General features: G+C 33.4%; 1 protein-coding gene and 1 pseudogene across 1 annotated transcript; both read right to left on the bottom strand.

The window, feature by feature from the left end:
* Positions 1 to 951: 951 nt before the first annotated feature.
* On the bottom strand, positions 952 to 1,872 carry LOC114093721 (olfactory receptor 4C45-like). The gene has a single exon (XM_027936617.2). It carries the CDS (start codon positions 1,870 to 1,872, stop codon positions 952 to 954), a length of 921 nt encoding a protein of 306 aa, XP_027792418.1.
* A 6,139-nt stretch (positions 1,873 to 8,011) lies between these two features.
* Positions 8,012 to 8,600, bottom strand: LOC114093560 (olfactory receptor 4C5-like; annotated as a pseudogene).
* Positions 8,601 to 24,268: the final 15,668 nt, after the last annotated feature.

Below are 24,268 nucleotides of genomic sequence, written 5' to 3'. Positions count from 1 at the left end.
AAACGTTTTCTATCACTGTGGTAGAATCTTTCAGATTTATGAAGATTAAAAGCAGTTTTTGATACATATACTTTTGAAGATATTTCCTACTGTTCTACAGATTTCTCATGTACTTTTTCTGTTTCTCTTTTAAAATAAAATTCATTCTTGCTGTAGTAAAGAGCATGAAATTTGTCACAGACATTGCTGTTGGTATGTGTACCACCACAATGAGGCTGACAATTTAACTCTGTGAACACTTGCCCATATCTGTTCTTTAATAGCAAAGCTATTGAAAACCACATTTTATGAATGCACTGGTACAAATATAAATATAACTTAAGTTGGATTAATGAATACCCAATTAAATTATGTATATATAAGTTTATAACATGTGTATATCAAATGAAAAAATATTCAGGCATAAAAAATATTATCCTGCAATGGTGGCAACATGGGTGAAACTGAAGAGACAATTTAAAGGAAAAAAGACATACAAATACCATGCATATGTGTCACTCATGTGGAATCTAAAACACATGATCTCATAGAAGTTGAGAGTAGAGTACTGGTTACTAGAGTCGAGTCGAGGAAGAATGTGGAAAAGATAATAGAGGAAGGTTGGATAATGAGTAACAAGTTACATAAGAAGAATCAGTTTTAATGTTCTACAGCACAAGAGGGTGAATGTAGTTCAGAATTTTATTCCATATTTTCTGAAGAATTAGAAAAGAAGAGTTTAAAGATTCCACTAGAAAAAAAAATAATGTTTAAAATGGTGGAAATTCTAAGTACCTTGATTTGCTACATATATTGAACTATCACACTGTACCCCATGAATATATACAATTACATGCCAATTAAAATTTTGATGTACACAGGATAATTGACCATTACAATTTAATCAGTCAGGAGAATAGAGCTTTATAAAATATCTCTCAATATTCTTGCCTAGGGCACTACCCACAGGGTTTATTTTTCATCAACTTTCATCAATTGAAGCCAGAGCTTCTTCAGAACCTTTTTCACTTCCTCATTTCTGAAGGTGTAGATCAAAGGGTTTAACATAGGTGTCACTAGGGTACAAAACACAGTCACAGCTTTGTCAGCAGGGAAGGAGGCCAGAGGTCTGAGGTACAGGTATGAACAAGGTACAAAGAATAAGATGACAACTGTGACATGAGAGGCACAGGTAGACAGGGCTTTACGGCGCCCTTCGGAGCTGTGAGACCTCAGGGAGCGCAGGATGATGACATAGGAAGCCACCAGCATGGAGAAGGTGATCAAACACAGTGACCCACTGTTGGCAGCAATCAGGGGCCCCAAAGTGTGGGTGTCTGTGCAGGCCAGCTCCAGGAGAGGAATTAAATCACACATAAAGTGGTCCATGACATTAGGTCCACAGAATGGTAACTGAGCCATAAACAAAATTTGTATGCCTCCATGAATAAACCCCAAGATCCCAGCCGCCCCCACCAAGAAACCACACACCTGCCTGTTCATGATGGTCATGTAGTGCAAGGGCTTACAGATGGCCACATAGCGGTCATAGGCCATGGCCATTAACAGGATGATCTCAGCTGCAGCAAAAAAGTGTTCAGTAAAGAGCTGAGTCATGCACCCACTGAAGGATATGGTGTTCTTTTCAGAGATCAAGTCAAAGATCATTTTGGGTGCTATGGAAGAAGAGTAGAAACCATCTATAATGGATAAACAAGACAGAAAGAAGTACATGGGAGAGCCCAGGGCTGGGCTGATGAAGACGGTGATGGAGATGAGCATATTACCTGCCAGTGTGATCAAATAGGCCAGTAGAAGCACAGTAAATAAGAGTTTCTGCAGTTGTGGATTTTGGGTCAGGCCCAGCAAGATGAATTCTGTTACATTGCTCATCTTTACTGTCAATTTAGCTTGTGTTTGGGCATGTGGTTCGTCTGAAGAAAAAAAAAAAAAAGAAAAGAAACATGATGTGTCTGAGGAATGAAAGCTCAAGTTTCATGTTAAAGTACTTCATTGCTTTATTGGACCAGTCCTCTGCAATGGATGCAGTTAGTGTTTATTTATCTCACCTCTTTTACAGGCAGTTGTACAGAACAGAAGGAGGTTAGATTTCAAATAGTTCAATACATTATAGGTACCACAAGAAAACAAGGCATTATTATGAATGTTGACTTGTGTTTAATTTCTGAACATTCTTTCTTTCTCTAAAAAATCTCAAAGGTGGCTTTCTTTCATTGCTGGGAGGATTTCAAATATCATCAATGACGATTATTTTGTAATTATATTTCTTTATCTTCATGGACATCTGTGGATACATGAACATAATATTCTATTAAAATCAACTGTATCCTATACTAAGGTGCTAAGGGTCTCTGAATCTAAACCAGCTGTGTTTTCTGACCTGTTTTTTCTCTGTCATTTGGACATAAAATTGAGCTAGATATGAACTGTTTTTTTCTTCTTCTCCTAAATGCCAAGAAATTTTCTTTACTACAGCTCAACCAGAATGATCCATTGTTGTGACTGTCTCTATGCCACCATTTCATGCTCAGCTTGCCACATCTTTGGATATGAATGAATGTAAATGGTACAATGTTTCCCTGAAAGTTCACAGTATTTTACAAATAAATTGTCCTTGCATTGGTATTTTAATAGATACAGTGTTGTACTCTGGATTAGATATATTTCCCCACTCACTTTTTACAAATGGAATAAAATGACATGAATTTACTATTGGCAAGATAAAAATATTAGGATCAGATAAGAAGATACAATTATATTAGCATAAATTCAGTCAGATAAGATGAATTTGTAATTTTCATGGCTAATTGGTAGAATACTGCATATATACAAAAATTTAAAATAATCCTTATTTTGAATAATCTAGATGTAGGTTTTCAAAATTAAGCCCATGTTGTTACAAAAGAACCTAAGATATTTAATTTTTTCTTAGCCTTTTTCTACTTCTTTTTTCCAATCTCTGCCCCAAATTATTCATAATCACATAATTTTCCAAAAAAAAAGTTTTTAGTTTTTCTGGACACAGAATTCAACCTCAAGACCTCTCAGATTCTATGATAGTGTGAACAAATGTTTTTGGTTTTCAGCAAAACTGTATCCCTGAGTTGTTTCCTTTCTATTCTTGGCTTTTGTGGATGCTAAATACAGTTATTACTAATTTTTCTTAATAGATTTATTTCACAAAATCTAACTTCAAATTGGCAACATGAAAGTTATGAATAGGGGAAATTTTAAGCCTTTACAAACAGAACTCCACAGACTTATTGCAATTATTTAGACATAAATCTTTATCACACTGTCTTAAAAGTGACTCTAGTCATTTTAATCATCATGCTTTAGCAAAATTACAGAACATGTTTTCACCTGATATTTTCAGTGAAAAATTGTGTCCTGTTTCTTTTTCAGAGCAAAATAGCAAACTTCTAATCAAATATGTATTCACAAAAACAATTCAGAGAAAATAAGTTGGCTGGATGAAGTTACTTGATTAAAAATTTGGAGAAAAACGTTTAGTTTTCACTGACCTGGGTCTGGTGATAGTGGAATTCTCTGTCAATGTTTTCTTCTCCTCTGGGAGTTTTCAACTCAGCCTTCCATGGACTCCATGAGCTGAGACGGGAATTATTGTTGCCCCAGACCATTCTTCAATGTCGACATTTTCATTCATATGGTACCATTATCAGTCTGGATTTCATCAGAAAAACAAACAATTTCAGTTAGGAAGCTTTGATAGCTCTAGAACTTAATTCATGCTCATTTTCTTGGTTTCCTATGAAAGTATACATGAATCTTCTATATATAGTTTTTCAGAAAACAATAATTTCAGGTGTTTTGAACTATATTCAATCCAAAGTAAAAATAAAAGGAACACAGCCTAATTATCCAAATCAGGAAAAGTCATTATATTCAACAATATAACATAAGTGAATCCTGCGATTAGATACTGTTTTCTCAAGTTGACCAAACATTTGCTTCCTAAGAGCCTAGGAGCAATGTGGAGAAGTGATTTCTTGCATCTTAAATCAAGTTCTCCTTTCCTTTCTATTGCCCTAGAAACCCACTCAGCTCAGGAGTGGGATCTCACATGCAAGGAATTCTCCATCTCATTGGTCATGGCTCTGCTGCTGTCATTGGCTCACAGACCCATCATAATAATTCTCTCCTCTTGGACTCTAGAGAGATGTTTAAATTGACTTCCACAGATTGCAGGCTTTAGTAAAGCTTTGGCCTCTCAAGTACCCAGAGGATCCATAATTGGCTCTGCCAAAATATTTTTCCAAGGCAACAACAAAAGTCCTCTGCTTACTCCCACTTGGTGCCCACAAACATAATTAGTGGTTAGTTTTAGAAAATCACTTAAGGTGGGGGTAAAAGTAAGTCCAGGCTACAGTTTAGGATGAAAATTGAGCAATACAATTTGGCAAACTTCTTTATAAGATTTTTTTAGTTTGTTTGTTTTTGTTTTTATAATTATGACCTTGAGAGCAAAGCCTAGGATATGGGTTGGTTGTAGGCTTAGATCAGAGACCAGAGAATGTACTTTTCCCTGATACATGAATGGTGTCAAATGTATGGTTGCTCTGAAGGTTGGATTTGCCAGTGATCAAGACTGTGCCTGAGTGTGCTGGAGATTGTGCATTTTTATTAGTGATTGACTGATGAAATTTAGATGGCAGCATTCCCAGCTACCAAAGATTCATAATTTAATAGTTATAGGGATATCAGCTTATTTCAAGGAAATCTAATTGATAACATATTTTCATGGTTATTTGAAATAGAGAATAATGAATCTTAGACTTACAGGCTCTGTGTTTCCAACAGTAGCTATTGAGAATGTCACAGTCACTTGAACACTGTGGATAAAGACACACAGAGAACTCTGGAAAGGAGACCACACCAGTATCTTATCCCTTGCAGCTTCTGAGGTGATGAAGAATGATGAAAAAATATTTGAAATGCAATGAAAATCCAAGATAACTAAAATTATAGTACAAATTTTAATATATTATGAATTTTATAGAAATAAAACAGTTTCCATAATTAAAACTTGGTATCTGTTGAAGAAACCCTCTGAACTGTTCTTTTCAGAAGTTTTAATTTTGTTCTTTTCAGAAGTTTTAGTTTCAGAATTTTTTAGTTTTAGTTAAGTTAATCATGGCTTTACTCTGTATTCCTATGAGTTTGAATATTTGAGATACTTTATATGAATGCAAAAATGAGGTATTTGATCCCCTGTAACATTTTTTTCATCTTATATGGTATATTCAAAATTTACCTGTCCAGTTTCATATGACAGGGCTTCATTGTTTTATAAGACTTAACAACATTCCATTGAATTTATATCCCACAATTTATTTATCCACTCATCTATACAAGAATGTTAAAAATTTCCACCTCTTTAATCATGCTACAATCATAAACACACTGACCACAAATATTTCTTATGTTTTTTTTATGTCGATTCTTTTGTTTTATGGAGGTTTTCTGCCCTGTGACCTTTTAGGGCACTGCAGAAGGAACTGTGGGATACTTAACCAATGAGCAACAGTCCCAGCCCTTTTTTACTTTTCATTTTGAGTCAGGGTCTCACTAAGTTGCTTGGGGCCAGGCTAAGTTGCTGAGGCTGGCCTTGAACCTGTGATCTTCTGCCTCAGCCTCCCCAGTTGCTGGGATCACAGATGTGCACCACCATATCTTGCTTGTCTTTAATTTTGAAATCATTTTAGACTTTAAGAAATTTGCAATCTGATTGTAATTTTTTGTATAAATGCTCAGAATTGAAGTTTGTGCATCAAATAGTAGTTTGATTTTTAAAGCAGTTAAAGGATCTTTTTTTCTGTTTTCCATTGCAGCTGACTCATTTCCACCAGTGTTTTAGGGACTGACAAGGCAAGGCACTGAAGAGAGCAGGAAACAGTTTTATTTGGCTGCAGCCAGCTTCAGAGAGAATAGCTTTTGCTGTAATCAACTAATCCCTTGAACCCCAAGTTCAGGTGGTTTCAGAACTTTATACCCAGCAAGTATGGGGAGGGGCTCAGAAGTTCACATTCTGCAGAAGTTCACACATAAAAGCAGCTTTTCTCTTTCACTGTTCTGGGCAAGTTAACCCTTCAAGGACAACACCTGAGAAGGGGAGAGCTTCTTCTCCCATTTCTTTCCTTCCCCTGCCAGCTCTCTGTTATCAGAGATTCCTCTTATCTTGGAAATGTAGACATCTCTATGAAGCTCTAGCTCAAAGCCAGAGGCCTTATTAAAGGATCTGTCTTTCTTTCTTTTTTTAAATCACATTTTGCATTTGCAAACACACTTTTACATACTACCATACTGGATAAATGTTTGTGGAAAACTAGTACAGGGGCATTCAACACCTGGAGTACTTATGTCTTCCAGCCAGTGGCCAAGTAAAATAGAGCAACAGGAAGATATGAAGTTTACTTACATTGAACTCTTTTGTAGATACTCTTTTGATGATAGTCCTAAAGTCAATTATGGTGAAGATTTCTGGAGAAGCTTAGCTAAGATTTTCTGTGAGGAGGGAGTGGCCCTACACCAGCCGTGTCCACAGATGCTGGGAACAGGCCTGAGGCTGAATCTAAGTTTTTCAAGTGATGTTTATGAGATGACAAAGGGAGTAGAAAATCTTATTCTTCTGTCTTCTGGTTAGAAACTTGATACAATTGTTCATGAAGAAACTTATGATTAAAAGAATGATGTTGTTCTGTTTTCTACTTTCCTGTTAAGTAGCAAGCATAATCTTCTGAGATTCAAGGAAAACTTATGGGATATAGATGGAATATATATATATATTATCTATATCTATATATCTATATATGTATATATTATCTATATCTATCTATCTATCTATACATATATATATATATATATAGAGAGAGAGAGAGAGACAGAGACAGAGAGACAGAGAGACAGAGAGAGACAGACAGAGAGAGAGGGTGGGAATAATATATATTTAATAAAGATGTAGGATGGCCAAGGATTCTTTAGGCTTTATTTTTTATAACAATAGAAGTGGTGTTGAGAAGATTTGCAAGACTTGTGTCCTGGACTAGACCTCAATATTTTTCTTCTTTCTTTATAAATCTGAGCTCCTTTTCTTAAAATTATATTTTGTGGACAACTGAAATTACTTTCATACTGTTTGTCTGTAATTCTCTACTCAAATTTGAATGTGCTGAGTGTACTTCCTTGATTACTCAGATATCATCATTTTCTTGTGTGTCACCTGCTTTTGTCCTTCTTAGCCAAGGTACAAGTACAACCCAAAGAAGTTTTTAAGAGGTGACATGGTGTGTAGGAAAGCACCTCATGAAATATCTTCTATTTGAGAAATGATGTCCCAAATTTCTTTATGATAATAATTGGAAGAATTTTATACCCCCCCATGAATTTCAACAGAGACAATAGTTTATTCTGGAAAGATCAACATTTTAAGGTAAATGAAACCACCTGGAATTGTGCAGCACAGCAGTCTTAATTCCTGGGTTAATCCTGCCTCAGTGACTCATATTCCTCAAAACCAATTCATTTCTGTTTATCCTCCATCTTTCATAGTGATAACCTGAATTTCAGTAGTTATAATCAAAATTATACTTTTTTCAACACAATTTTTAAAGTTAGGTCCATTTTTTAAAATATTGTAATTACTTGGCCTATTGGTTTATATAGAGTACCCAAATTTTGCTCAAAATTGTCATATTAGGTACATAAATTAATAGAATTTATGTGAAAACATTTTTTATGCTAGTTAGCAATGTGCTTTCCTTTGGTGACTAATTTGTAAATTTCAGAGTGTTTCTAATAGGAAACACCTTAGTAATCATTTAATCAAATACTCATCTTTCATGTTAAATGTGAGTAGATTTTGTTTTTATATTCCCTATTCATTTGAATCATTCTCCAAGATGATTCTTTGGCCTCAGAGCATCATCATGGAATTTTTCACCTCTGTGTTTCTGAGGGTATAGATTAAAGGTAAATGGAACCACCCAGAGTTTCACCATAGTATAAAACACAGCCTCCACTTTGTCAATGGGAAAGGTGACCATGAGCTGAAAGCACACAAATAGGATACAAAGAAGAGGATGACTACAGCAATGTGGGAGGCACAGGTGGAGAGAGCTTTCCTCCGTTCTTCCTGGCTGCAAGTCTTTAGGGAACAAAGGATGAGAATGTGGGAGATGATAGGAAGAGCAAAAATGAGGATGCACATCAGCCCACTGTTGGCAGCAACCAAGAGCCAAAGATATGAGAGTCTTTGCAGGAGAGTTTCAGGAGGGGAAAAGGGTCACAGTTGAAATGATCAATAACATTTGGGCCACAGAAGGGCAAAAAGACCATGAAAAGAGCTTAAATCAGACCATGTAAAAATCCTCCAGCCAGGCCACAGACACCAGGAGGCAACAAACATACCTGTTCATTGTGATCATATAGTGCAGGGGCTTGCAGATGTCCACAAAGTGGTCTCAGGGCATCACTGTGAGCAGGATGATCTCAACTCCCCCAAAGAAATATTCTGCATAGAGCTGAGTCATGCACCCACTAAAGGAGATAGTTTCCTTTGCACCAAATAAGACAAGTATCATTTAGATAGTAAATAAATAAATAAAATTTAAAAAATAAAAATAAAAAAAGAAGAAGAAGGAAAGAGACTTTTTAAAAATACTTGGTAACATATGACAAGTATGATTATTGATAGAAGAATGCAAATTTGAAAACACACAGCATTATTATTATTCTGGAAATATTTGTTACAAATTTGAGAGAACATAAATTAAATAACCAAAAAATGAAAACCACCAACTATATTCACACACACACACTCACACACACACACATAATGTTCACTATAGAAATAAGTACACCAAGCAAAAAGAAGATTTGATGAATTTAAAAGTTTTTTGGTATTTTTAGAATATAAACTAAAGGTATGAACATACATAAACTCAATAAAAAGAAAATAGGGTTAAATTACAAAAGAACCTTACCTTTCATTTGGAAGATTATAAGAGTATTTAGAAGATTATAATGCATAGTTCATAAAAGGTTTTCAATAACTACATAGGCATTTTTCACAACCAGATTTTTCTCAATGCTGCCACCAAAAAGTGGAAAAAAATAGCCTATAGTAAAATTTCAGGTAAACCAAAGATCTGTACAGAACAGAAAAAGAAAGAGATCAACATATATCTAATATCTGATTAGAAACAGCATTTAAGTGAAAACAATGGTATAAGTCACAGGAAAAAAAATGATGCATTTTGCCACAGAAAAATATGGAACACATTGAAAATGCTTATAACAATGGGGCAACAGTTGTTATAGAAATTGTTTCTTAACAAATTCAAATATTCATTTACCATTACAGAAAGGGTAATCTTCCATTTCATAATTCACAAGACAAATGCAATTTAAAGACAATGAAGTGTTTTTAACAGGCAAATTGGCAAACATTGAAGACAGTTATAGCATTCTATACTGATGAATGTGGGTTGATACAAAATGTTCTGAAACTTAATTCTGTAAAATCAGGGCTTCAAAACTGATCATGTTCAGTGGTCCTTTACTTCTTATTCATACAAATGTACTCTATATAAACATATAATAAAAAATATGCATATATATTTCACATCACAATCTATTTTTATGATAGTGAAAATGTAAGAAAATTTTGAATGTCTACAGTAAGAAGAAAATTTAAATGAATTCAAATGGATGCTGTAAGATCTTGGAATAATACATTCTAAGCTCTGAAAGAAAAAGGATGCCAATCAAAAATATCATACCCAGCAAAATTAAGCTCAGAACTGATGATGAAATAAAACCTTCCATGATAAACAAAAGTTAAAAGAATTCACAATTAAGAAGACTGTATGACAAAACATACTAAAGAAAATATTTCATGAAGAAGAAATGAAGGCCAGAAATGAGAGGATATACACTGGAAAAAGTGTCCATCAAAGGAAAAACTCATTCAAATTAAAAAAAAAGAGAGAGAGAGAGAGAAACAACTCAAAATGACAGGGAACAAAAATCATACCTTCATCATAACATTGAATGTAAATGGCCTGAACTCATCACTCAAAAGACACAGACAGGCAGATGAGATTGAAAAAATAGGACCCAGTAAAGTATGCTGTCTACAAGAGTCAGCACATAGTCAAAGACCTTCACAGATTTGAGGTAAAAGGATGGGAAAAAACACATCCTTCACATGGATCTCATAAACAAGAAGGTGTTCTAAAGTGGATTTCAAGCCAAATTTAATCAGAAGGGTCATTTCATACTAGTTAAGGGAATTTTATACCAACAAGATAAAACAATAATAAATATTTATGCCACAAACAATGGGTAATCTACATACATCAAACAAACCCTTCTTAATTTTAAAAAATTGGCTACAATACAATAATACCCGGTAACTTTAACACACCTCTCTCACCACGGGATAGATCCTCCAAACAAAACTAAATAAGGAAATTATAGAGCTAAAAAAATATAAATAATAATTTAGACTTAACAGACATTTTTAGAATATTTCATCCATCAATTACCAAACATTTTCTCCTCAGCCACACATGGGTCCTTTTCTAAAATAAACCATATCTTATGCCACACTGCAATTTTTTAGCACATACAGAAAAATAGAGATAATATTTTACATCCCAGTAGTTCATAGTGGGGTGAAATTAGAAATCAATTATACAATACAAAATAGAAACTACTTTAACATCTGGGCACTAAATAATGCACCACTGAATGACCAATGGATAGCCAAGTGTGGTGGTACATACTGTAATCCTAGCAGCTTAGGAGGTTGAGGCAGGAGGATCACGAGTATATAGCCAGCCTCAGCAACTTAGTGAGGCCCTGAACAACTTAGGGAAACCTTGTCTATAAATAAAATATAAAAAAGGGATGGGGATAGGGCTCAGTGGTTGAGTGCCCCTGGGTTCAATCCCAGTACCATGGGAATGAATAACTGATGGATAGCAGAAGATATCATGAAGGAAATGAAAAAAAAAATAGTTACAGGTAAATGAGAAAAGTAGCAAAACATATCAAATCTCTGGGACACTATGAAAGCAGTTCTAAGAGGAAAGTTCATTGTACAGAGATCATTCTTTAAAACAATAGAAAGGCACCAAATAAATAACCTAATATTATACCTCAAAGCCCTACAAAAAAAAATAACAAATCAACTCCAAAAGCAGTAGAAGATGGAAAAAATTAAAATCAGAGGTGACATCAATAAAATTAAAACAATAAAATAATAAAACAATTCAAAAAATCAATAAAAGTTTGTTCTCTGAGAAAATAAACAAAATTCATAAACCCATAGCCAAGCTAACCAAGAGAAAACTCAAATTACTAAAATCCATGATGAAAAAGGAAATATCACCGCAAACACAAGTGAAATACAGATGATAATCAGAAACTATTTAGAAAATTCATAGTTCAATAAAATAGAAAATCTTGAAGACATCAACAAATTTCTAGAGACAAATTACTTACTCAAATTGAATCAGGAGAACATAAAAATTTAAACAAAACAATTTCAAGCAACAAAACTGAAGAAGACATCAAAAGCCTACCAATCAAGAAAAGCCCAGGACCAGATGAATTTTCAGCCGAGTTCCACCATACCTTTAAAGAAGAAGTTATTCCTCAAATAATTCCATTAAATAGAAAAGAAGTGTATCCTTCCAAATTCATTCTATGAAGCTAGTATCACCCTGATACCAAAATCAAAGACACATCAAAGAAAGAAAATTTCAAACCTATATCCCTTATGAACATAGATGCAACATTCTTAATAAAATATTGGCTAACTGCATACAAAAACATATTAAAAAGATAGTGCACCATGATCAAGTTGGGGCCATTACAGGGATGCAAGGGTGATTCAACATACAGAAATCAATAAATGTATCATATCACATCAAGAGACTTAAAAAGAAGAATCACATGATTATCTGAATAGATGCAGAAAAAGCATTTGACAAAATACAGTATATATTCACATTCAAAACACTAGAAAAACTAGGGATAGTAGGAACATACCTGAACATTGTAAAAGCTATACATATTAGACTGGAGGCCAACATCATTCAAAATGGAAAAAAAAAAAAAAAAAAAACTTGAAAGTTTTACCTTAAAAACTGGAATAAGATAGGGATTCCCTCTTTCACCACTTCTATTCAATGCATTCCTAGCAACTCTAGCTACAGTGATTAGGCAAAAGAAAGACATTAAATGGATATGAATATGAAAAGAACTCAAACTGTCCCTATCATTACTTTCTTACTGTTTACCATTGTGTTATTGTCTGTTTCACAGTAAAATGAAATCCACAATAACAAAGTGGAACACTAGGACTTAGTAGATACTCCATAGCATTTATTGAATAAATGGATGTGTAAGTGAATAAACTCTACACTGTAGTACATACTATACATGTATTTGTGTAAAACCTTGTAATATTACTAATGAAGTTAAAATTGCCCATTAAATTATGACTACAGAGTAAACACACAGCATTCTGAGATACATCTTGAGTTCTACAAAATAAGTAATTATGGTAAAAGACCATGGGATCTAAGCATGCTAAATTAATATGAAGCAAGAACAGTTACAGAGATAAAAGGATTATTATATTATTTTTATATGTATTGTGATTCTTCAAATTGCTTCAATATAGTTTTCTAGAATTTAATCCAATTATTCTCAGAACTATATTATATAACTCCTTTCTGAAACCTAAGATATAAATAACCATGAAGGGAAGAGTATTTCACATGGAATACTTTAAGTTGCATGCCGTATGAGCTTTAGTTTTCTGTGCTTTAGTTTTCTGCAGAACTACCGTCTTCTTATTCAAGACAACACACACAGCTTATGTTTCTTAATAAGAACATACTGTTGCATATCCTCACAGATTTCCTTCATCAACTGCTCTTTTAGATTTCCTTTGATCCAATATCCATAATCTGATTTCCTATTCCATTAATTATTTCCTGAATCTGTTTTTAATCTAGCACAAAGCTCAATGAGTCTAAATTCCATAACTAAACACACTCTTAAACTTTTCAAATGTTTTTTTCAAAATCTGTATTCTTTCTTTAAATTTGTTTTCACATACTCTGAGTGGCCCAAGGTTGAAAGCAAAATCATTTCCATCAAAGAAAAATATATCCTGATATTTATATATTCAGCTGACTCGTATCCTCAAATTTGTTCGACATGAGTAGCTTTGACTTACCTCCTACATTCTGCAGCAGTACTTATGGGCTTGAGGATTCAGGCCAAGGTTCACAGTCTGCCATATAACCTAGAAACCATCACAATATTCGACAGAGTGAGGCTCAAGGTGCAGACTAAAAATTATTTTCTTCTTTTAAGACAGCTTAATTATTTTGTATTTGCCATGTACTCATCACTGTATTAAGAATTTTAAACCACCAATTATGATATATCAGCCTTGTCCTCTAAAATATTTCCTCTGAGATTCATCTGAAGAATAATGTATATAATTTCAAAAGATTCAATATATTCCAGAATTTGTAGCACTTATTAAAACTAAATTTTTGTGCATTAAAGAAGTTGTTTGTGATAAAGAAAAATAAAATATTTCATGGCAATGTAGGCCAGTCAATTAGAGTAAGTAGAGTGAATGAAAAGGAAACAAATATTTGTAACCAGCAGAACTGTGTGGTTAAAATGGCAGCTAGATTTGCACCTGAGTTTGCCTCCTGCAAAGATTATAGGAACCCAGTCTGTTTCTTCTAAAGTAAAATAAAGGAAGATTTGAATAAACCCACCTCAATGCAGAAGAATTTGACTGAATGATTTATTAAAACAACTTTTTTGTTGGTTTTATTTTTTAATTACATGACTGCAGAATGCATCACAATTCTTATTACACATATAGAACATTTTTTCATATCTCTGTGTGTATATAAAATATGTTCACACCAATTCTTGTCTTCATACATGTACTTTGAATAATGATGTTCATCACATTCCTTCATCATTGCTAACCCCCTGCCCTCTCCCACCCCTCTGCCATATCTAGAGTTCTTCAAAACCGCCCATGTTCCCTCTCCCTACCCAAATAAGAGTCAGTCACCTTATGTCACAGAAAAAATTAACCATTTTTTTGGGGGGTGCGGGGATTGGCTAATTCATTTAGCATTATCTTCTCCAACTGCATCGATTTACCTGCAAATGCCATGATTTTACTCTCTTTTATTGCTGAGTAGATATTCCATTGTGTATATATTCCACATTTTTTAATCTATTCATCTACTGAAGGATATTTAGATTGGTTCCACAGTTTAGCTATTGTGAATTGTGCTGCTATAAACATTGATGTGGCTGTGTCCCTGTAGTGCTTTTAAGTCCTTTGGGTATAGACCTAGGAGAGAGATATCTGGGTCAAATGGTGGTTCCTTTTCAAGTTTTCCAAGGAATCTCCATACTGCTTTCCATATTGTCAGCACCAATTTGCACTAATATTGTTGTTTGTCTTCATAATAGCTGCCAATCTGACTGGAGTGAGATGGTAGTTTTGATTCGCATTTTTCTAATTGCTAGAGATGATAAACATTTTTTTATATATTTGTTATTTGATTGAATATCCTCTTCTGAGATGTGTCTGTTCATGTCCTTGGCCCATTTGTTGATTGGATTATTTGGTTTTTTTTATTGTTGAGTTTTTTGAGTTTTTTATATACCCTAGAGATTAGTGCTCTATCTGATGTGTTAGGCATAAAGATTTGTTATCAAGATGTAGTCTTTCTATTCACCTCACAGATTGTTTCTTTTGCTGACAAGAAACTTTTTAGTTTGAGTCCATTCCATTTATTGATTCTTGGTTTTAATTCTTGTGCTATCGGAGTCTTATTAAGGAAGTCAGGGCCTAATCCCACATGATGGAGATTAGGGCCTACTTTTTCTTCTATTAGGCGCAGGATCTCTGGTCATATTCTTAAGTCCTTGATCCATTTTGAGTTGAATTTTGTGCATGGTGAAAGATAGGGGTTGAATTTTGTTTCATTGCATATGGATTTCCAGTTTTCCCAGCACCTTTTAAGAGGTTATCTTTTCTCCAATGCATGTTTTTGGCGCCTTTGTCTAATATAAGGTAGTTGTAATTTTGTACCATTGGTCTACCAGTCTGTTTGGTGCCAATGCCATGCTGGTTTTGTTACTATTGCTCTGTAGTATATTTTAAGGTCTGGTATAGTGATGTCACCTGCTTCACTTTTCCTGCTAAGGATTGTTTTAGCTATACTGGGTCTCTTATTCTATACCTAGAAGACCCAAAAAGCTTCACCAGAAAACTTCTAGAACTAGTAAACGAATTCAGCAAAGTAGCAGGTTATAAAATCAACACCCATAAATCAAAGGCATTTCTGTATATCAGTGACAAATCCTCTGAGAGGGAAATGATGAAAACTACCCCATTTACAATAGCCTCAAAAAAAAAAAAAAAACTTGGAATCAACTTAACAAAATATGTGAAAGTCTATACAGTGAAATCTACCGAACCCTAAAGAAAGAAATTAAAGAAGATCTTAGAAGATGCAAAGATACACCTTGCTCTTGGATAGGCAGAATTAATATTATCAAAATGACCATACTTCCAAAAGCACTACACAGATTTAATGCAATTTCAATCAAAATCCCAGTGGCATTCTTCATAGAAATAGAAAAGGCAATCATTAAAACTTCTTTCTAAAGATTAATAGACTCCCTCAGGGGAAAAAAAAAGAATTTTTTTTTTTTTGCTTAATTTCTTCAAAATAAACTCAATGATGACAGAATGAAAAAGAAGATGAAAAGCTGGATCCTAGCTCCAAAGGGTGCCTTACATATATATTCCAACAAGACCTTAAGGATTTTGACCCTAGAGAATATAACTAAGTTGCTGCCTCAGAAGTCACACATGGAACAATTAGATGAAAAAAAGAAGCATGTGATATTTTGTTTGAATGTAATTTCTTCCAAAGATTGAGGGATATTTTTCATAAAGAATATAATTTTTTGTGATCTTACTTTAAAACTGTTTAGCAGACGTAACACATTTTGATTTCAATACCTAGAATATTTTAAACTTACGAAAGAAAAAAAATCAGATGTTGAACAACAATCTAGAGCTAGTGACTCTTAAATTTTTCCCCCTGGACTCTAGCATGTGTTCCTGTATATCTGGATACAGATCTTGCACAAGGAGATGACTGGATAAAAAAATTGTGGTATGCATAAATGACGGAATATTACTCAGCCATAAATGGCTTTATGATATTTGCTAGTAAATGCATGGATCTGGAGACAATCATGCTAAATGAAATAAGCCAATCCCAGAAAACCAAAGGTTCAATGTTTTCTCTGATATGCAGCCAACCAATCTTGAAAAACAAAAACAAATTTGTATTTTTGACACTTTCTCATTTCAAACTTACTAAAAAGTTATAATAATCCAAACAATGAGGTGTTCATACAAAAACAGAAACATGACACATAGACTAATGGAAGTGAATAAATACCTGATAAATAAACACACACATATAGTCAATATATAACAGGGAAGGACCACGTTCATTTAATGGCAACAGGATAGTCTTTTTAATGGATAGTGTTTAGGAAGCTGAATAAACTCTGCAAATATATTTTAGACTTGCAACATGTATAAAAATACTTAAAATTGATCAATGAATTAAAAAAGGATAAAATTTACAACTTAGAAAAATATCCCATGGCACAAGCCTGTAATCCCAGAGGCTTGGAAGCCTGAGGCAGGAGGATCACGAGTTCAAAGCCAGCCTTAGCAAAAATGAGGTGCTAAGCAACTCAGAGAGATGCTATCTCTAAATAAAACAGAAAATAGGGCTGGGGTGGTGGCTCAGTGTTCGATTGCCCCTGAGTTCAATCCCTAGTCCACCCCTCCCCAAGAAAAAACAACTTTATGACTTATTATGTATTAATGGTTTTCTGGAAATGACATAAAAACAATAGAAAACAAGGAAAAGAAAAATATAAGGAAGGAAAGAAAAATGGAAGATAACAAATTTGGGAGAAGGATGTGAAGAAATTAGTACCTGTAATTTCTCATGGGGATGTATAATATTGAAGCCTCAATGGAAATATGTGTGGTGGATCCCCAAATAACTAAATAAGAAACTACCATATGATGAAGTAATTCCACTTCCAATAAATGCCAAATTAATTAAAAACAGATTCTCTAAGAGATATTTGTAGCCAATTTTCTTAGCAGCATTATTTACAATAGCCAAAGGTGGAAAAACCCCAAATGTTCATCAACAGATGCCATATGTCAATATAGATGAACCATGAACATATCAAGCTAACTGAAATAAGACACAGAGGGTAAATATTGTGTGGAGAGTAAAATTCATATAGACAAAAATCAGAAAAAAAGAAATTTAAGAAATATAATACAGATAGAAGAAATAAAATATAAAAATAGAGGAAATTGAAGAAGACCTTAGAAGATGGAAAGACTGCCCATGTTCTTGGTTAGGCAGAATTAATACTGTCAAAATGGTGATACTCTGGACATAACTTTCCTATGTTCATATATGACTATACCACCAGTGTAGCTCCACATCATGTTCAACCACAAGAATCAGATCCTAATGAGAATAAGTTATATTCCATGTATGTATAATATGTTAAGATACACTTTCCTGTCATGTATGTCTAAAAATTATAAAAATTGAGAAAAATGGTTACATTATAGAAAGCAATATATGGATTTAATGCATTTCCTATCAAAATACCAATGACATTCTTCAAAGAAAGAAAAAAAAATTGTAAAATTTATTTGGAAGAGAAACCAACTTAGAATAGTCAAAGCAATCTTAATCAAGAAGAATGATACTGGAAACATCACACTACCAGACGTCAAATCACACTATAAAGCTACAGTAACAAAAACAGTACACTATTCACACCAAAGCAGACATAAAGACCAATGGAATCAAGTAGAAGACAGAGAGACAAACCCACATCGACACAGTCATTTGATACTTTACAAATGTGTCAGAAACATGTGTTGGAGAAAAGGTAGCCTTTTTAACAAATGATTGTGGGAAACTGGGTATATATAGTAAAATTAGATTTCCATCACTTATGGTGCACAAAAGCCAACTCAAAGTGGATCAGAGATTAAGAAATTAGACCAGAAACTTTGCAACTGCTAGAAGAACATGTAGGCTCAACAATCCAACATATTGGCATAGGCAACAATTTCATTAACAAGATCAATTCAGTGTAAGAAATAAAACCAAGAATTAACAAGTAGGACAAAATCAGATTAAAAATATCTGCACAGCAGAGGAAAGAAAGGTGTGCTTGAAGATAGAGCTCATAGATGGGAGGTCTTTGCTGCCTGGTCCTCGAGGCATTAATTTTCAGAATATATAAAAAACTCAAGAAAATGTAACATCAAATAAAAAAAAAACAATTAATAAAAAAAAGAGAAATCAAATGACTAACATGTATTTGAAAAAATGTTCAACATCTCTAACTATTAGAGAAATGAAAATCAAAAACAAGCTACAAATTTTAAGATGTATAAAATAATAGAAGAAAAAATGAGTAGAGGAAAGGAAATTTGTATGGGAAGAAGGAGAAGAAAAAGAGAAGTAATGGGGAGTGAATTAGAGCAAATTATATTACATACATGTATAAGTTGCATCAAAATAAGCTTTTATGTCACGTAAAACTAAAACAAACTAATTAAAATTTTTTAAGAAGTCAAATTTATACAGACAAAAACTAGAATACATTTACTGATAAATGAGGGGAGAGAATTGAAGAGTTATTTTTCTCATGGGTACAGATTTCCAATTTTTGAGGTTGGAAGAGTTCTGGAGATAGTCGTCAGGATTGTACAGCAATGTGAATACATTTATTGCCACTAATTTGTACACTTAAAAGTCTTTAAAATGGTAAATTTTCATGTTCTGGGATGTTTAAATGAAATAAGAATTAATACAAACAGCTGAGTAATGTGAAAAACACTTTAAAATGGATGATTTTTAACAGAGCTCAACTATATGGATGGCCAATGATCACTGAAAAGATGCTCAAAATTAGTGCCCATCATTGAAATTCAAATTAAAATCCTACCAAGATATCACTACTCAATTGGTATGTGAGTGATGATATCCCATTAGGATTTTAAATGTAAAAAGATATTTTTGAAATTTAAAAATACCAATTTATGATAAGGATAGAAAACAACTGTAGGTCATATGTACATGATAGGAGGGTAAAACATTTACATTGTCCTATAATTGTCACAACTCATGGAAGTGAAGTCTTAAAAATCTGTACAAAATTTGTACACAAATTTTATTTCAAATTTAAAAATATGGAATGTGTGTAGTATTCCTCAATTTGAGAATTTTGTAGTGTCAGTGTGAAGGTGGTCCAGTTATTAAAGGCTCCCTCTTACCCAATGTCAATAGAGAACTGAAATCTGTAATAGTGGTACCTAACACCAGTTGTAAGACAATCCTCTGTATGCTCCACATTTGAAAGATAAAACTTACAAAGAAGCAATAGATAATTGATGGATGGATAGATAGGTAGATTATAGCTATAGACATACAGAAATAAAGGAAAGCCAGAAACAAGAATTATATACACAAAACGATACATACATACTTATGTAGATATAGCAATTATATGCTTTTTTTTTGCATTTTATACTTCACATTTTTCAAAACTGCTCTTTATAAGGCAGTGACAAACTTTTAAGCTCTGTAATTTAAGCTATATAATTTTAAGCTATGTAATTATGTCTGAAGGTAATCGTTTTTCAAAATATTGCAAATGATGAAAACAAATTTAAACAGTTGAATAGTTTTTTTAGGGAAACATACATAATTATATTAGAATAAAAACTAGATTGCCAAAGTCTCAGTCCACTATTCTTTCTTGTTTCACATGAAAAAATAGGAAACTTTATTTTTTAAGTTTATTGTAGTTGGACCAAATAGGAATCAAATATATATATATATTGGTTTTAATTTCTAAAAATATTACCAAGTTGACTCCTATTTTTTACCTTATACTTAGTGAACTTATATGGCAGTTGAGAAAATTTGTTTTCATATACTCCAATGGTAGCACAAAATACATCTACAAAAGAGCAGCAAAGAAAAACTTTTTGTTTTTTTTTTACTTTCAAGTGGTAAAAATAGAATGACCACTAGGAGGCAGAGCAATACCATCATTTAAATCAATAACTTTTTCAAAGTAGTGATTTGAAAGGTTTGAAATATTCAGCTGAAACATTATAATAACCCATTTATAATATTTTAAGAACATATAAAAAGTCAAGAACTAGGCTCAGCAAGGCCAGCTTTAGCAACACAAATAGAGACAACTCTCAGAAAAAGTTGGGGTTTTTTGTTTTTGTTTGTTTGTTTGTTTTGTTTTCATTGTTTTTATATTCCTGGCTCACAAACATAAATCTATTCTTTGAAGTTTCAGGGCATACATACCCTATTTTGCCATTTTCAACACAGTAGCAAGTAGAAAAACAAACAGCTTTTAATTGTGCATAGACTTTGGCTTTAAAAGTTAGTGTGAATATTTGAAACGAATAAGCAACTTTGACTCTGGAAGAGGGAAGCAGTTTAAACTGCTCCTGTGGTGAGCTGGGTGTTTGCTCTGTTCAGTGTACCATTTCTTTCCAGCTCCACTTTCTTATGGACCTGGTGTTCACCTGATAGAAATTGGTGCACACTACACAGCAAGGCTTCCTCTGACCTGGAAAGATGGTTGTTAAACTCTTGCCACCACACCCCTGAATGTACCTATTTAACTTTTATTTTTGAAGTCAAATAATTCCTTTAGATTTCAATTTGTTTTAATAGTAAATAGAAACAAATTTTAAAAATGCCATTTGTTTGTCTGAAAATACTTTGAAGGCTATTAATTCCATTCCTATTTGTTTTACAGGTAGGGGGTCAAATGTCCAAAGATGGTAAAATGACCTGATGATATATTTGACAGATTTGTCAATTTTGATTTTTGTTTCTTCACTCTATATTTTGACTAGAAGTGACTCATTGGCTCCTGGTCACTTATAGCATCACCAATTTAAAAAATAAAATTCAGATTGCATATCAAATAACAACACAATACCCCTCAAGACTTAATTGGAATCTATAATGTTTTTATTTAATATATTTAGATGTCTCCAAGGTTGGCTGAAGAAAGCATTCATTCAGCAAGTACATTTTGCAAAATTGCAATATTTCACATTGTCATTGTTAAGGTAAATAGTGAATTAAATCTAGAGTTTATTGACAGTGCATTTCAATTTATTTAACTGACAGTAAAAAAAATATATATATATATGTGATTTTACTCTATTTTACTCAAAGAATATTTCCAAAGATCTGGGGCACACAAACATTTCCCAAAACACTCATCTCTTACACTGATAATAACCAGCAGCATTCATGGGATTCTCATGTTCCCAAGACCAAAGCTGTTTCCAAAGACCCTCAAGAAAACCTCTCGTTTTGTTCTAAGGCACTTCCTCTTCTCTGTTCATATGTAAGTCAATTGCACATTTCTGGCTAATATAGCACCATATAGTGTATTGGTTGAGGGCACAGGTTCTGGGTGCAGATCTGATTAGTAACCATGCAGATGGTGGGCAACATGTTCTTATATAACACAGAGGTGTAATAATGGCACACCACTTAACATATTGCTGAGGTTTGCATGTGAAGGGTTGAAACATTGCCTACAACATAGAACTTGCTAGATACACATATGCTATTTTGTTGCCTCATGCCCGGCTTTGATATGAAAATATTAGATGATGGCTTTCCTGAGCAGAAATAGGAGCATTCGCGTGATGAAAAAATCAAGGAGCACTCTCATGTTTTCACTAATTTTCTATTAGAGGTGAAATGAGAAATTTTCTCTTGGAGTGTCAAGCAGGAAATATCATTTGAACTAAAAGGGTGCAGTGTTTTCTTTTGTTTTTCACATGGTAAAAGTGAGATAATTTGCTTGTAAAAAATTGACTGTCACCTGGAGAAAATTCATCTAATATAAGACCTGGCTCAGATAAAAACTGTTTAGTATCGTGAAGGAAGTCAAAGATCTCATAAGATTCGTGACCTTTAATAAATATCAAAGAATTTATGATCAGTGAATACAGGAGGAACAGTAAATAAAATGGGAATTGTTGAGAGTTTCTAAGATCGATGAGGCATATAAAAAGAAAAACAACCTACTGTCCTGAGACTCCTGGGTGGGCCCCAAGCAGCACACAATGCAAACAAAAGCATCACAGCCTAAATGGGAAGACAAGACTCTTGTATACAATAAGCATTTTACCTCTTTTAAGAAGTTTTAAACTTATTATTAAAGGTAAAATTTCAAAATTAAAACAAACATTTCTACCTTATTATTATTAGAATAAACATTTTGAAGATGGATTATTAAAACAGATGGAGTAAAAGTGGGAAGCCCAATCAATAATAGCAATTTCGATCTTTAAGCTGTTGATTTGTGCACTGGAGCTCATCCCTTTCACCTCATAGGGACATCTTATCAGTTTCCCTGTCTCTGCAGGATCATTGATATCAGCCTAAAAACTGCAGGAATAATGGTTGGAGCCTTTGCAATTTGGGAAATGTCTTGAGTAGCTCTTCTATTGAAGTTGTTCATATCCCACTAACCTTGTGGGGAATAATTTACAATTCTGTAGACACAGAGGTTAATTTATAGAAAAGAAAAGCAGTGCCAATCAAGTCTGTCCATAGACATGCAAATTATTTCCAGGAAATGCAATTGATCAATCCTCTGTGTGGTTTACCAATTGGGTCTGTTGTCACCATTCTCAAATTCATTTTGAATTTCTTATGAGGCTAAAAATGTGTAATACTTTGTGTTCTTTCTGAACTAACCATACTATCTTATTGATTTCTACCTTAATTTTTGTCTTAAATAAAATCTTCCATATATTTTATTTGTATAAGAGCCTTAATTATGTCTTCTTCTTTTTTTTTTTTTAATTTACTCTTTTACAAAATAAACCCCTCTGAGACAAAATATCATTTGTCTCTACTTTCCCTTCCCTATTTTCTCACTTCTGATTCTCCTGTCTGTACTTACTGTATCTAATGTCTGTCATTCCAATTTTATTTTAAAGGCAAACTTTCTCCTCCACCATTATCTTTTCTAGGTGACTGAAGCTGCTCTCATGGAGATTAACAGTGACCTTCCTCTTGATATTTCCAGGCTTTCACAAAACATTATCCCTCCTTTTACCCTAAGACATTTACATTTTCACTTTGCTTTGGTTTTACATCATACTCTTCTAGATTTCCTGTGAAATATTCAAAAGCCCTCTCTTAATTTTTCTTTTGGGCTCTTGATCATATCATCAAATTCTCTATAATGGAATGTTGCAGAGCACTGCTTTTTAATTTTTTTTTTCTTTTTTTGTTTTTTGTTTTTTTTTTTTTTGGGGGGGTTGGGCATACACTTTCATAGTACTTCCAATTTAAGAGGACGTCAGGATTTTTGTACCTCAACTCTGATCTTTGTTCAACTCATATATCAATCACTCTTCTCTGATTATTATAATATCTCCTATCTGTGCTTCCTTTTGAATGTGCCTCTTCCCCTTTTGTTTTAAACTGAATAACTTCAGTCAAATTCTGTCTAAGCCCCAGAATATTTCACATTGTTTGGAAGCCTCTTGCCTCTCCACAGACTGGTCCTGCTAATTTCCACCTCCTTTATTCTAACCACCATCATTGGTCTGCTCAATTTCTTTAATGTCCCCTTTGTACCTTGCCCTGGAAGTTTCATCTTTTGTATATTTTCTTGGATAATCAATATATTTGCTTGGATTTGTACTCAAAGTTAACTTTTCAGGGAATTCTTTTCTGGTCAACCTATATAAAATTTCCACACAAGTTCACATTGATATTTTCTCTCAATTAACTTATTAGTATATAATCTGTTATATGTACTATGCATTTACCTGTTTAGTGACTTCAATTAAAATAATAATCTCAAAGAAGACAGACAATCAGTGATTTTTCACTCTGTAGAAAAATGGTTGGCATGTAGTTAATAGTCAATATTCATGGAATTAATCATTGGTTAAATAAATATACTGACAAAATATTTCTAATCTAGAATAATATCTAAAAGAGGGGCACTTTCTCATGTAAGACAT

The sequence above is a fragment of the Marmota flaviventris genome, chromosome 9 (genome assembly GCF_047511675.1).
Source record: "Marmota flaviventris isolate mMarFla1 chromosome 9, mMarFla1.hap1, whole genome shotgun sequence".
NCBI classification, from domain to species: Eukaryota; Metazoa; Chordata; class Mammalia; order Rodentia; family Sciuridae; genus Marmota; species Marmota flaviventris.
Note: the sequence above shows the minus strand (reverse complement) of the source record. Positions and strands in the feature narration are given on the sequence as shown.